Source organism: Cherax quadricarinatus, chromosome 41 (assembly GCF_038502225.1).
Source record: "Cherax quadricarinatus isolate ZL_2023a chromosome 41, ASM3850222v1, whole genome shotgun sequence".
NCBI classification, from domain to species: domain Eukaryota; kingdom Metazoa; phylum Arthropoda; class Malacostraca; order Decapoda; family Parastacidae; genus Cherax; species Cherax quadricarinatus.
In genome coordinates this window covers 27,210,544-27,227,088 of record NC_091332.1, presented here as the reverse complement: position 1 = coordinate 27,227,088, position 16,545 = coordinate 27,210,544, and the positions used below count along the sequence as shown (strand labels likewise).

Sequence of the window (16,545 nt, the reverse complement as noted above, 5' to 3'; positions counted from 1 at the left end):
TTGTTTGTAGTTGTTGGGGGGAGCAGGTCTGGTTTCTGAGCCCGTTAGATTATCCGTTAGATTATATATATATATATATATATATATATCTATATATATATATATATATATATATATATATATATATATATATATATATATATATATATATATATATATATATATGTCGTGCCGAATAGGCAGAGCTTGCGATCTTGGCTTAAATAGCAACGCTCATCTTGCCATATAGGACAAGTGAAAATTTGTGTATGCAATAATTTCGCCAAAATCATTCTGAACCTAACGAAAAAAATATATTTCACTGTGTTTGTTTAGTATTAAATTGTAAAAAAATCTAAAATATATTTAGTTGGGTTAGGCTAAAATAAATTGTTCTTGTTATAATAAGGTTAGGTAAGTTTTCTAAGATTCTTTTGGTGCAAAATTAAAAATTTTTACATTAACATTAATGAAAAAATATATCTTTAAACGTATAAGAGAAAATTTTAGAAAGGACTTAATTTTAAATGAGTTCTTGCTAATTGACCAGTTTTACATATTCGGCACGACATATATATATATATATATATATATATATATATATATATATATATATATATATATATATATATATATATATATATATATATATATATATATATATTCTCCATGGGGAAGTGGAACAGAATTCTTCCTCCGTAAGCCATGCGTGTCGTAAGAGACGATTAAAATGCCAGGAGCAAGGGGCTAGTAACCCCTTCTCCCGTATAAATTACTAAATTTAAAAAGAGAAACTTACGTTTTTCTTTTTGGGCCACCCTGCCTTGGTGGGATACGGCCGGTTTGTTAAAAAAAAAATATATATATATATAGGGAAGTACCACCTCTATAGCTGGAATGGGGACCCTCATCCTCAGAGAAGACAATAAACGTACCTCAGGGAAAACTCAAGGTTCTCCCCGGAGCTGTTTGAATATTTTCTTCTCCTACCACCCCCTACATATTTTTTATTTTATGTGAACATTTATTAATAAACAAAATACATTTACAGAAAAAAACATAAACATGAATACAATGGCACAATGTATCAAAGATCATGAATTTCCTCCAGCTCCTCTGAGGCTGGATGTGAGCCAAGTATGCAGCAAGCATTTCCCCTCTGGATTGCTATGCTGAGGCGCTGGAACATGAAAGTGGCTGCCCTTAGGTCCCTGGTGGTGTCGATGAGTCTGGAACCCAATTCTTTAAGGAAACGTGTGGCATTTTTCCCCCATGATCCCAAGGTCTCTGATCCCACTGGGACAAATTGATACTGTTGGCTAACGTTCCTGTACTTGCTGATCTTGTACTCCTCCCTGTGGTCAGCAGCTCCTCCCTGTCGCCCCACACTGTGATGGATATAGGTGTCAGCCAGTGTGGACACACAGGTATAGTCCCATGCTAAGAGCTTGCCATTCTTCCAAGGATAGATGGTGATCCCGTTGGGGCGGTGTGCTGGGTTGTGGGTATTGTTGGCTGCTAGTGATCGGGGCTCCCTCTCGGCAGGGCATCCAACTGTAGCAAGGGTTCTCTTAATGATGTCGTTGACTTCATTGTGTCTTGCATGCCAGCCCTTGGTTTTGGAACAGTTAAGACCATGTAGACCGTATTGGTCTGCTTGCACTTCGCCGCAAATACACATATATTCTGTGTGAATTGGGGCAGCAAAGCGCAGAGCCACTGCAATACGGAGGGTCATAGGGTCGAGTCGCGTTCCCATTGCCGATATGGGAACTGTTTGGAGGAAGTCTGCGGAGTGATGTGCACTCACAGCCTGGAGACGGGCAATCTCCCTATCTGATGTTGCAGCCCTGAGCATGTTGGCAAGTACCTTTTCAGCAATCGGGCCATCCCAGCTTGATTGTTTGTGAGCCAGTGCTGCACTAGGGTTTGGTGCTGGAGCAGCAAGAGTCTCCCATCCGGTGATGGCACTGGCATAGCTAGGGTCTTCTGTTCCTGCTAAGTCACTGAGGGTGTCAGGAAGAATTTGTCTTATCAACTCGTTTGATGCTATGGAAGAGGATAGGAAAGCTGGTAGAGCAATCTGGGAGGATCTGCGTACTCCTAGCCCTCCAAGCCTGACCGGAAGTGAGGCTTGCAACCACTGTCCATCGTTTGATATATATATATTTTTAGGTCTTTCATAAAGCTCGTTGCCTGTTTCTCCTAGATATAGCTTTTGTTTCGCTGTTTCCCATGTGATATTTAGCATGGTCGCCTTTTTAACATCTTCTTTCAATGACCTACGTTTAATTGCAGCATCTTTTGTAAGTTCTGAACTTATAGTTGACCTCGTTATTCGTCTAGGTTTGTTGGTCCTCCCGAGGCTCTCAATAACCCTTCTGAGGCTCTCAGTAACTCTTCTAAGGCTCTCAGTAACTCTCCTGAGGTTCTCAATAACTTTCCTGAGGCTCTCAATAACCCTCCTGAGGCTCTCAATAATTCTCCTCAAGCTCTCAGTAACCCTCCTCAGGCTCTCAATAACCCTCCTGAAGCTCTTAATAACCCTCCTGAGCCTCTCAATCACCCTCCTGAGCACACCATTAATCGTGTGCTCCCCGGCAGGATGTCGCGTGGTGTGGCGTGCTTCATAGCAGTGCTCTTCATGGGGTACATGGTGTTGGGCCTCACTGGCAACTTCCTCACCATCCTAGCCCTCCTCCGCTGTCCTCGCGTCAGGAACGTCACCGCTGCTTTCATCATCAGGTAAGATGGTGGTTGTGATGGTGATTGTACCGTTGCTTCATAACATGTATGCACGCACAATGTTTTCTAGTTACCTATACTTTTTATGTATTGACTCAAGAATCGATACGAAGTATTAGCCTTTAATATATTCAGTTAATGTTGCTTATAAGAACTTTTTGCCAGGATTCACCTAAGATTAATTTTAGAAGTCTAATTAGGACTGTCACACTGACGAACTCCATCGAGCTTGTAGAAATTATTTCCAAATCCGAAAGTTACTGTGTTCATGAATGCCAAGATTAACTTCAATAATACAATAATACAATATAGATGTAGATTACTTCAAGCAATCATCATACATTAGTCTGTGTTAAAATTAAATGTATTAACCATTATACTGGGGTTACTTTCATTAAATGGTCGCAACAAGACGAGAGTGAGATAAAACGAACAACACTCAACATTTAGTTATTCAGGGGTCTGGATAGATTAATTGATGCTTAGTTATTCAGGGGTCTGGATAGATTAATTGATGCTTAGTTATTCAGGGGTCTGGATAGATTAATTGATGCTTAGTTATTCAGGGGTCTGGATAGATTAATTGATGCTTAGTTATTCAGGGGTCTGGATAGATTAATTGATGCTTAGTTATTCAGGGGTCTGGATAGATTAATTGATGCTTAGTTATTCAGGGGTCTGGATAGATTAATTGATGCTTAGTTATTCAGGGGTCTGGATAGATTAATTGATGCTTAGTTATTCAGGGGTCTGGATAGATTAATTGATGCTTAGTTATTCAGGGGTCTGGATAGATTAATTGATGCTTAGTTATTCAGGGGTCTGGATAGATTAATTGATGCTTAGTTATTCAGGGGTCTGGATAGATTAATTGATGCTTAGTTATTCAGGGGTCTGGATAGATTAATTGATGCTTAGTTATTCAGGGGTCTGGATAGATTAATTGATGCTTAGTTATTCAGGGTCTGGATAGATTAATTGATGCTTAGTTATTCAGATAGATTAATTGATGCTTAGTTATTCAGGGGTCTGGATAGATTAATTGATGCTTAGTTATTCAGGGGTCTGGATAGATTAATTGATGCTTAGTTATTCAGGGGTCTGGATAGATTAATTGATGCTTAGTTATTCAGGGGTCTGGATAGATTAATTGATGCTTAGTTATTCAGGGGTCTGGATAGATTAATTGATGCTTAGTTATTCAGCGGTCTGGATAGATTAATTGATGCTTAGTTATTCAGGGGTCTGGATAGATTAATTGATGCTTAGTTATTCAGGGGTCTGGATAGATTAATTGATGCTTAGTTATTCAGGGGTCTGACAGCGATAAAACAAAAATGTTGGACGGGTTAGGTAATGAAAACGACGGTAGATAACGCCACTGCTCGTCAGGGGTCTGGCCTCTCCTAAGCCTATTTCACTTACCTCTATTATTTTAAATCTCATAACCAAGTACTATTTTTTATAAACCGAAGCAACATTAAAGCCCAGAGTTTTATATAACCTTAAGTCAGGTGAGGTGAGCGAGTATAATGTTCTCAACGTCAAGAGAAATCAGTTACCTTAAATTTGAAAAAACTAATATTTAAAGTTCGTTAATGAATTAGCTACAGAAGTGAAATTTTATATATTATAATGAATTGTTATCTAGAGGTCACAGTGCCCATAATAGCCCGAATTCATGACACATGGTTTAGTTATTAATAGTTTAGCTAAATCAATAATAATTTTTTGATGATGCTACGAGCAACATGGAGAGGATAGTCAAAGGCTGTATGTATGCACCCCTCAAGGAAGGTTCCTTGATGTTGGTGAGGGGCTCTTGATTATAATAATAATAATGTATGTATGCAACATCAGGTGTAAGTATGTTGAGAGTTTACTTCCTGCTTTTGCGATTATTCTTGACTGGCTACGAGCAGGTGACATGCAGCCTTAATGACTTTCGAGAAACTAACTGGCTTGAATCCCCCTGAACCAACCAACCGAGGGAGCGCAGTCAAGGAATAACGCCCACAATGTTAGAGGTGTCCAGACATGGTCTTTCGGCAGCGCGATTCAGTATTAGACCAATAAACTTTATTCCAAGGGCATCGTCACTAAACAGCTCATTCACTGTAGCGTGCTTGTCTGTCCAGCCTAGCTCCTATATATAGCACCAGACAGTGTATAGCTGTGTGGTAGTAAGGCCAACATTCACTAGTGTTTGACACTTAGTGAAAAAAGTGTCCTAAAAGTTCTGATATAAGTGAAAAAAGCGTCCTAAAAGTTCTGATATAAATGAAAAAAGCGTCCTAAAAGTTCTGATATAAATGAAAAAAGCGTCCTAAAAGTTCTGATATAAATGAAAAAAGCGTCCTAAAAGTTCTGATATAAGTGAAGTAATCCACTTAATGCAAAATCGACTACGAGACTTTTACAATTTTCAGATTCAACATTTGCCATGATACAGTGTATAGCTGAGTCATAAGAATCAATAAGAATCTATGACTGGGGATTGAGACTCCAGGAGCTCGGACTGGTGATAACCTTCACATAACATAAACAGGAACTAAAAAGAATCATGGATAATTTATAGAGGGCTCTATTTCTGTTTAATATTCTGTTTTAATATGGATTGTTGAAGTAAAGATAACTTAGCACTGAGGTAGATTCAAAGAAAGACTGGTTGATTAATTGGGTTTAAATCTTATTAACTACATTAGAGTTTCAAGGCTGCGTGTACCTTGTTTACCACTTGTCTAGAATACTTTAAACCCTAAAATAAGGATTAAAACTAATCTCCTATAAATACACTAAAAGTGTATTTAAACCGTGTTATATACACCGAGAGGTGAATATGTATCGAAAGGTTAATAGGATTTACAGCCTATCCACTACACGAGAGTTATTAAGGCTACATGACACTTACCCTCCAGTCAAGAATATTTTAATTTCTAAAATAGGGATTAAAGTATATTATCAGCATATATACAGTGGGAGAAATACACCTCTCTTAGTTCTAATTTTTTGGTTCATTTTTTATTAATAAGTATTTATTTACACCATAGTTTATTAACCCCATAGTTTATTAACCCCATAGTTTAACCCCATATTTTATTAACCCCATAGTTTATTAACCCCATAGTTTATTAACCCCATGGTTTATTAACCCCATATTTTATTAACCCCATAGTTTATTAACCCCATAGTTTATTAACCCCATAGTTTATTAACCCCATATTTTATTAACCCCATAGTTTATTAACCCCAAAGTTTATTAATCCCATAATTTATTAACCCCATAGTTTATTAACCTCATAGTTTATTAACCATAGTTTATTGACCTTATATTTTATTGACCTCATAGGTTATTGACCTCATAGTGTATTGACCTTATGGTTTGACTTCATAGTTTGACCTCATAGTTTATTGACCTTATGGTTTGACTTCATAGTTTGACCTCATAGTTTATTGACCTCATAGTTTACTGACTTCATAAGTTATTGACTTCATAGGTTATTGACCTCACAGTTTATTGACCTCATAGTTTATTGACCTCATAGTTTATTGACTTCATAGTTTATTGACCTCATGGTTTATTGACCTCATAGGTTATTGACCTCTTAGGTTATTGACCTCATGGGTTATTGACCTCATAGGTTGACCTCATAGGTTATTGACCTCATAGGTTATTGACCTCATAGGTTGACCTCATAGGTTATTGACCTCATAGGTTATTGACCTCATAGGTTATTGACCTCATAGGTTGACCTCATAGGTTATTGACCTCATAGTCATACAGCCCACTATTTTATCTACAACATTTTCTTATGTCAGTATTATTCCCAAGATTACAGTGTATATTTGCTGTGAGATATTCATTATAAAACATTTCCAGTGTTAATTATACAACCAAATAATAATAATAATAATAATAATAATAATAATAATAATAGATTCCATGGGGAAGTTAAAAAGAATTCTTCCTCCGCAAGTCATGCGTGTCGTAAGAGGCGACTAAAATGCTGGGAACAAAGGTCTAGTAACCCCTTCTCCTGTATAAACTGCTAAATTTAAAAAAGAAAACTCTTTCGTTTTTCTTTTTAGGTCACCCTGCCTTGGTGGGATACGGCCGCTACGTTGAAAGAAAAACAGTAGAATAAGTGGTACTTGGATGGTTAAGAGTTTATATAGCAGTAAGAGTTACGTGAAGGGACGCTGATCTTACCTTAAAATATATTCCACAGTCATCGTGGTATTACTCGACATTACGTAAAATAACATTTCAGTTGACGTTTTTGTAGAAGACGTTTCAGTAGATGACGCATCAGCACTCGACGCTTCAGGAGACGATGCTTCAGCAGACGTTTCAGTAGCCGACGCTTCAGGAGTCGAGGGTTCAGTAGACGTCGTTTCAGTAGACGACAATTTAGCAGACGACGTTTCGGTAGACGAATTTTCATTTTACACGATGTGATCAACACAATGTGCATATGATATATGTTGTTGTTAGCAAATTGTGTGGTTAACACATGGTGGGGTTAATATATGATGTGGTTAACATATGGTGGGGTTAATATATGGTGTGGTTAACATATGGTGGGGTTAATATATGATGTGGTTAACATATGGTGGGGTTAATATATGGTGTGGTTAACATATGGTGGGGTTAATATATGGTGTGGTTAACATATGGTGGGGTTATTATATGGTGTGGTTAATATATGGTGTGGTTAATATATGGTGTGGTTAACATATGGTGGGGTTAATATATGGTGTGGTTAACATATGGTGAGGTTAATATATGGTGTGGTTAATATATAGTGTGGTTAACATATGGTGGGGTTAATATATGGTGTGGTTAACATATGGTGAGGTTAATATATGGTGTGGGTTAATATATGGTGTGGTTAACATATGGTGGGGTTAATATATGGTGTGGTTAACATATGGTGGGGTTAATATATGGTGTGGTTAACATATGGTGTGGTTAATATATGGTGTGGTTAACATATGGTGGGGTTAATATATGGTATGGTTAACATATGGTGGGGTTAATATATGGTGTGGTTAACATATGGTGTGGTTAATATATGGTGTGGTTAACATATGGTGAGGTTAATATAGGTGTGGTTAATATATTGTGTGGTTAACATATGGTGTGGTTAACATATGGTGTGGTTAATATATGGTGTGGTTAACATATGGTGTGGTTAATATATGGTGTACTTAACATATGGTTAATACATGGTGTGGTTAACATAGGGTAAACACATGGTGTGGTTAACATATGATAAACATATGGTGTGGTTAACATATGGTAAGCACATGGTGTGGTTAACATATGGTAAACACATAGTGTGGTTAACATATGGTTAACACATGGTATGGTTTCAGCTTGTGTGTGGCAGACTTCTTGTTCTGTGTGTTGGTGCTGCCTTGGGAGGTCTCCAGGTTCCTTGCTGGAAAGTGGCTGTGGGGGGAGGGATGGATCTGCACCCTCTTCCCCCTCCTCAGGTGAGTCTTCCCCTCCTCAGGTGAGTCTTAGCCCTCCTCAGGTAAGTCTACTCCCTCAGGTGAATTTTACCCTTCCTCGGGTGAGTTTTACCCCTCCTCAGGTGAGTCTTCCCTTTCTCAGGTGAGTCTTACTCCTTTTCAGGTAAGTCTTACTATTACACACACAGGTACGCTAAGTAAGGCCTGTAGTACCTGGTCATAAGTGAATTCTTCATACCAGGAACAGACTTTCAGAAAATAAAAACAAAGGCATACACAAGAGGGTAATTTTCTGATCAACTTTATATTCCCTCTATCAATATTTACAGCATGCAGAGTGCAGCAGAGCAGCAAAATGCTAATGAGAGAAAAAGCAGAGGGATTTTCACTCACCTCATGCATAGATCAGTGTGTGTATGTACTCAGTCAAACTCAGTGAGAGTCTGCCTCCAGGCAGGTGTGGAAGCATAACATCAGTTCAGCTGTGATCAAGCTCACTCAGTTGGTTGTCGAATAAACCTGACAGCAAATCAGAGTGGCTGGGGCCCTTTAGCAGCCACTCCGACCTAACTGCAAGTTTTACAGGTGTAGAGGGAATGCAAGAAGTGGTTGTGTGATGAATGCTAAATAAATTATAACGTACTAAGAACATGCTGCACTTCCCTTCCTCAGGTGAGTTTTCGTACTCAAATGAGTCTTCCTGTTCTTCAGGTAAATCTCTCCTCCTCATGTGCATCTCTTTTCCTCAGGTGATTTGTACCTTACTGAGAGTAGTTATTAATCTTAATGAATTACACTAGTGCAACCCCTGGGTATCTTTATTTTGAAAATGCCTTGCCAACCAGTGGCATTTTTCAATTCAGTACAGAGATCACATACCAGAGACAGTGGAAGGTGAGGTGATCAGTCCCTCAGTCTTCATCAGTCTGAAGCAGAGGCAGGAGGATGGACACACATACTGGAGCCAGAAGAGAGGTCCAGCAATTGAAAGCTTCATCACCGCTGACGCTGTGATGGAGTATTTTGAAAAGCCTGAAGAATCGCCTTTTTTCAGTGTAGTCAAAACTATCCTCATTAGACACTAGTATAAATGTCCAGTACAGTAGGAGAAAGTGACACACTTTACCTTGTTGCCCAGGTGTCAGTGGGCTATCCTCAGTGACGCTGTTCTCAGAACGTACCATGAGCAGGCTATGTCCTCTCCTGTGCATGGTGGCAGCCTCGGCATGTGAACTCCGGTGGTACAGTGACTTCTATCACGTCTTCATCTACTTTTTTTTTTAATCTAGTATCTTTTGTTCAAGTGCTAATGCCTTAAGTTCTAAAGTCTTTTGTTCGTATTGATCTCGGGGTTCATATTCAAGTATTTTTTGTTCCCAAGTTCTTTGTTCAACTTGATCTTGAAGTTTCTGTTGTCGGTTCATGCTTCATGGATTCCAATTTCTTCTCTATCTCTTACTTTCTACTTTTGAACTCTTTCCTAATTTCTCTTTATTTCTCATTCACCTCGCTAATTTTTCATTCTTTCTTCCTCTGCTCTTCCATATCTATTTTTCCCTTTCTTCTTCTGATCATCCCTTACTAATCTCTTCCTTTTCTCATTTTCTTCTCTAATTAGCCTATTTTGAATCTAAACAGACGAGAAAAATTCCAGGATAGTTCAAGTGAATCACAGTTTCTTCCTTGTCTATAATCACAACCTGTTCTCCTCCAGCCTGTATAAACAACCATAAACATTCAAATATTCCGAATAAGGACATAAAAATATATAAAATATAAATCAGTGGCCATCAAATAATGGGGACTAATTTCATACTACAGGTATGACCACACCGAAACACAATTAGAAAATTTTTGGGTCCTATTAACTATTTGCAACTTCTAACAAAGTGAGAGTAATCCTTGACAGTTTCCTCTAGGAAAAAAAAAAGATTCAGTAAAGTGCATTGTCAGAGAATAATCCCGCGTCCTTAGGATCTAATCCTCCTGAATACAAGCTTAACTTGACTCACGAAATCGTAGTGACACGATTGCAAACAATACCTACCACGGGTGGGGTTTGAACCCGTGGTCAGATAGTCTCAAAACTCCAGACCGTCGCGTTAGCTGGCCCAGTGGCTAACGCGACGGTCTGGAGTTGTGGGACTGACCGCGGGTTCAAACCCCACCCGTGGTATGGTTTGTTAACAAGCTTAAAGTTGAAGGGTATAAACTCTGCAGTTCTCATACCTGTCTTGACTTTTAAACTATCAAAACACGTATATGCCAAAAAAAAAAAAATCCGCTTACCAATATTCCTCTAAACACAGCTACAGTGAGCACCCTAGTGTAATGAGAGATTATCTGACTGCTGATGGTATTCCGTTACCTGCTGTTGTTTTAAAGCTTCCATCGCGCCAAGGTTGTAGCCACCGTCAGAAGTACGGCTTCGAATCTTTGGGAAGACCCCATAGGGAAACTGCAAATGAGAAAAACAATAACCAGGAATTATAATCTAAATTGGGAAATTATGAGATAAAGACAAACAGTACCAAAGAATCACAATTATAACTGTAGCAAACAATGGAAAACTGAAAGAAAGAAATGTGACCAAGAGCCAAACATCTGAAACATGAAGCAGTGTCACTAATTAATGGTCCAAATCGGGCCGAAACGCCGTCATAAGTTTCTCTCTCAACAACTCTCTCATTTCATTAGACGTCAAACTTACTTTTCGCCAAGCTAACACCCTTCGCAGTAATCAGCTTTGTACCTCTCCTCCTGCGATTCATGCCCCTGGTGTCTACTCTGTTTCCTGCTTCTCCTGTCCCCTTCAATACTTTGGAGAAACTGACCACTCTTTGTCTGACAGTGAGATGAGTTCTATTCAACCAGGAGTAAGGCAATTTGGTAGATGAGACAGACAAGACTTCACTAACACGTGCCGACACACCTGTTGCTCCCACCAGCAATGAAATGACACGCAGAGGTTAAAAGACATCTGGCTCACACACTTAGACAAATTAAACAGGTGGCATGTAAAAAGTATTAATGACCAAACCTGTAGCCAGTTTACTTTTTCTCTGTCGTGTCGGACAGATGGTGAAACGACGTTACCTTTCAGAGAAACAGAACACCATTTACCGTAAAGATGAAAATAAAGTCGTATACAGTAGGCTGAAGGACTAATGTAAGAGATTACATTATAATGAACCAGGGTCGAAAACAAAAAAAATGACCAAACACCAGAAATAAGCGAATGTCACAAAGGATATTTACCAGCACTTGGGATGCAGTAGTCAAGTGAGCTGCTGTAGTTCCCTGGCTCCCAGGTAACCTAACAGCCACCAGGGTAGTTCCCTGGCTCCCAGGTAACCTAACAGCCACCAGGGTAGTTCCCTGGCTCCTAGGTAACCTAACAGCCACCAGGGTAGTTCCCTGGCTCCTAGGTAACCTAACAGCCACCAGGCTAGTTCCCTGGCTCCCAGGTAACCTAACAGCTACCAGGGTAGTTCCCTGGCTCCCAGGTAACCTAACAGCAACCAGGGTAGTTCCCTGGCTCCTAGGTAACCTAACAGCCACCAGGGTAGTTCCCTGGCTCCCAGGTAACCTAACAGCTACCAGGGTAGTTCCCTGGCTCCCAGGTAACCTAACAGCCACCAGGGTAGTTCCCTGGCTCCCAGGTAACCTAACAGCCACCAGGGTAGTTCCCTGGCTCCCAGGTAACCTAACAACTACCAGGGTAGTTCCCTGGCTCCCAGGTAACCTAACAGCCACAAGGGTAGTTCCCTGGCTCCCAGGTAACCTAACAGCCACCAGGGTAGTTCCCTGGCTCCCAGGTAACCTAACAGCCACAAGGGTAGTTCCCTGGCTCCCAGGTAACCTAACAGCCACCAGAGTAGTTCCCTGGCTGCCAGGTAACCTAACAGCCACCAGGGTAGTTCCCTGGCTGCCAGGTAACCTAACAGCCACCAGGGTAGTTCCCTGGCTCCCAGGTAACCTAGCAGCTACCAGGGTAGTTCCCTGGCTCCCAGGTAACCTAGCAGCCACAAGGGTCGTTCCCTGGCTCCCAGGTAACCTAGCAGCCACAAGGGTAGTTCCCTGGCTCCCAGGTAACCTAACACCCACCAGGGTAGTTCCCTGGCTCCCAGGTAACCTAACACCCACCAGGGTAGTTCCCTGGCTCCCAGGTAACCTAACAGCCACAAGGGTAGTTTCCACAGAGACAGACAGCGATGAAATAATATACCTCTGCTAACTAGCGAAACTCACAGCAAATAACCCACAAAGAATAAAAAAGGCCAATACCGCGACTGGAACAATACACTAATAACCCGCACATAGGAAAAAGAAACTTATGAGGACGTTTTGGTCTGACTTGGACTTGGACAACGTTTCAGTCCAAGTTGGACCGAAACATTGTCATAAGTTTTTCTCATAAATTAGACACATGTGCAACTCTTGGGTATCTTTATTGAGGAAACGTTTCGCCACACAGTGGCTTCATCAGTCCATACAAAGGAAAACGTGAAGAACAGGAGGAGAATGAGGTAATCAGTCCCTCAACCTTGAGTCGATGTGGTCAGTCCAATAATCTTGAATAGAATGCAGCATATGTGCGGATTAGCTTATATACCGTAGTCAGGAGAGGTGCAGCAGTCGTAGGTGGTGTCACATCTGTCTAATGTGGAAGTAGGTCGTGCCCAAGGGTTAGGCAAGCGAAGAATTCCCAAATATTAAGATCCCAAGAAGTTGCAGTGTCTGACAGGATTGTAGGTAAATGGTTCAGAGAGCCTTGGTATGGACTGATGAAGCCACTGTGTGGCGAAACGTTTCCTCAATAAAGATACCCAAGAGTTGCACATGTGTCTAATTTATCAACGTGTCGGTTCTCTGAACCATTCATCTAAAAGTTTTTCTCCTACGTGCGGGTTATTTGTGTAAATAACACACCATTCATTCACTAGAAGAAAATATGCACAAGCTAATTTTTCCACACAAAATACGATTGCACAAGCTAACTTTATTTTACGAAATCCCTAAATTGGTAACGAGAAGCAAGATTTTAGGGTTGTAACCATCAGACAGTTTGCCTGCATCAGACACTGCCTTGGTAGCAGAGGTAAACACGTCTCACATAACGTTAGTTCTTATACACATCGGGAAAGTGTTCCATCCTAAGGAGATTGATCTTCTAAGGCAGTGGTTCCCAACTTATTCTTACTCCCGCACCCCTATAAAATTTTTGCTCTAACCTCGCACCCCCTACAATCATTCCATTTCCTTCGACATGGTGAAGGGTTATTGATGATAATCTGAAATAAAGAGATGAAAATAAAGATAATGGTAATTTTACTATGATTATTGAATATTAATAAGTAATTGAATAAATTTCCTGTTATTAAGACGGACGCTTCTCCCACCCCCTGGAATGATGTCTCGCACCCCCAGGGAGTGCGAGCACCCCTGGTTGGGAACCCCTGTTCTAAGGAGATTAATCCCTCTCTCATGAGACTTACCCTAGGTGAGTATCTTGGGTGAGTATCTCAGGTGAGTATCTCTCTTTTCAAGTGAGTCTTCACTTGAATCTTTCCATCTCGCCGAGTGAGTCCTTGACCTCTTCAGATGAGGTGTCCACCTGAGGTGAGTGTCCCTCAGGTGAGCCTCCCTCCTAAGGTGATTCTCTCCTCGGGTGAGTCTCTCCTTTTCAGGTGAGTCTTAAGTTACCCAAACAAGTTTCGTCTCCTCAGGAAAGTTCAAGTGACGGGTACGGTTGTGACGTGTTACATTAAGTGATCAGCAAAATACTTTCCCCTTCCCACACCTCCCCTCCTCCCCCTCCTCCCCCTCCTCCCCTTCCTCCCCCTCCTCCCCCTCCTCCCCTTCCTCCCCCTCCTCCCCCTCCTCCCCCTCCTCCCCACTCCTCCCCCCTCCTCCCCCCTCCTCCCCCCTCCTCCCCCTCCTCCCCCTCCTCCCCCTCCTCCCCCTCCTCCCTTCTCTCATCAACATCCCCCCCCTCCATCCCCACCTTACCATTTTCATTCTCTCTCCCGTTTTGCTGTCTTTTCTAATAAATGAATATCGTTTTAAGATGTTTTTCTGGAATGATTTTGTACTGAGATAATAGTGTTTAGAGATAACTGTGTTTAGAGATGATTGTGTTTTGAGATGACCGGAGTTCGAATCCCCGGTACAGCTGGAAAACATTAGAACGTGTTTCCATAAGACACCTGCTGTCCCTATTGACCCATCAGTAAAATAGGTACCTGGGTGTTAGTCGACTGGTGTGGGTCGCATCCTGGGCCAAAACTGACCTAATTTGCCCGAAATGCTCTGCATAACAAGCGGCTTTCTATATAGTAGTATGTCACATGTACACCTTGTACATGTACTTGTAGAAATAAAGATATTATTATTATTATTATTATTATTATTATTATTATTATTATTATTATTATTATTATTATGAGACAAGCAGGTGAGATCTGAGACGAATCAAGAAAGAGAGAGAGAGAGAGAGAGAGAGAGAGGAAGTGGGTGGTGGAGAAAAAGATAAAGCAGGGTAGAGATGAAGAGGCTGGGTAGGGGAGGAGGGGGTTGGGGACGTGGTGGAAGAAGGGGGCGAAGGTGGAAATGTGGGGAGGGGAGGAAGAGGGTGTGGCAGGGGTGGGGATGGGGATAGGAAAGGTTTTGAGAGGTGAGGGGGAGAAATGGGGTTAGGTGGGGAGGGGAATAATGGGGTTGGGTGAGGGAGGGGAAGAATGGGGTTGGGTAGGGAGGGAATAAGTAAGTAAGTAAGTTTATTCAGGTATACACAAATACAGTTACATAGAATTATCATACATAGCAGCATATGTGTAGAGAACCTGGGATAACCCAAAAAAGTCAGACAGAGTGACTTATTTCCACTGAGGTCCTTTTACCTTATTATTATAATATAAAGGTTATAATATTTTCTTATTATTCTACAATGAAGATAACATCTTATTATCATACTAAAAAGACTATCTACTACACCAAGGTCATTAAGACTATCTACAATACGAGGGTCATTACTAGGAATAAGGTCAAATTTACACATATGTTAGCTAAAAAATAGAAAATCATTCCCCTCCCTTTCTGTTTACCTGGAGATTACCTGGAGAGAGTTTCGGGGGTCAACGCCCCCGCGGCCCGGTCTGTGACCAGGCCTCCTCTGTAGCTACATTCATCAGACACCTTTTGGCACTCTTCTTGAACTGGTTCATGCTATGTCTGGCTTTGACATGTGCAGGCAGTCTGTTCCATTCCTTTATTGCTGTACAATAAAAGGTGTTTGAAGCCTGGCCACTGACTGTGGGTACTACAAAGTTGTGCTCTCTCCCCCTAGTACTATGATTGCTTTGGTTCCCAACCTTGGCAAAATTGACAGCAAGATATTCTGGACACTGTTCGTGAGCAATTTTATAAACATGATTTAGGTTCAGTTGTTTTACTCTGTCTTCAACATTCAGCATATCCAACTGCTGTAATTCATCCTGGCCTACATGTTCTCTTGGTCCCAGCCCCAGGATGAATCTTACGATTCTGTTCTGGGTGATTTGCAGTCTATCTTTCAGTTTTTTTTGTCAAGGCAGAGTACCATGAAGAGCAAGCGTAATCCATATGGCATTGTATAAGGGCTAGACATAGGGTCCTGCGAGCCTCAGTAGGTAGACACTGTGCTTGTCTATACAGGAACTTCAGTCTGGCATTCGCTTTCTTTACTACACTGTTCCCTATCAATTCTCCTGACATGCATGGGTCAAAGGGGTGTTGATTGGGAAGGTGAAGAAATGGGGTTAGGTGGAAAGAATGGAGGAATGGGAATGAATGAGGGAGGGGAATGAATGGGGACTGAGTGAGGGAGGGGTAGGAATAAGGGTGAGGGGACAGGAATGAGGACTGAGGAGGGGGGGAGGGAGAGGGAGGGAAGGGGAGGGAGGGAGGGGGATGAAGGTTTAGCCAGCATGAGAGGCTTCACGGAAGACTGTGTCCACCACTTGCATGTAGTTACTCAGCACTGACCTGGCAAAACCTCAGTCGACCTCTGTAACTCACTCTCTCAGACACACACTTCACAGTACACAGACATGAGGCAGTTCCTGCATGAGGTGCAGTGAAAAAGGGAACTAGAAGGAAAGACAATGAATGGGATGAAGTACATATATGGCCGGAAAGCGCAGGAAGGCGGAAGAAAAAAAACGTGATCCCATGGTAGGTGCAGAGAGGCCAAAGCTAAGTGTACTAGAGCATGGAAAAAAAATTAGAAGGCAAAGAACTCGGGAAAATAGTTGAGCCGAAGAGCCAGAAACGAGTATGCATGGGAAGGAGCATACCTGGAGA

General features: G+C 41.3%; 1 protein-coding gene across 14 annotated transcripts in view; it reads left to right on the top strand.

Annotated features, from left to right (window-relative positions):
* Positions 1-16,545, top strand: part of LOC128695950 (G-protein coupled receptor moody) — a 284,935-nt gene that overhangs the window by 216,040 nt on the left and 52,350 nt on the right. For all 14 annotated transcript variants that reach the window (XM_070093135.1, XM_070093133.1, XM_070093134.1 and 11 more), the window contains 2 exons: positions 2,584-2,724; positions 8,104-8,223. In XM_070093135.1, the coding sequence (XP_069949236.1) occupies positions 2,584-2,724; positions 8,104-8,223 (261 nt within the window). The remainder of the gene's footprint in view (positions 1-2,583; positions 2,725-8,103; positions 8,224-16,545) is intronic.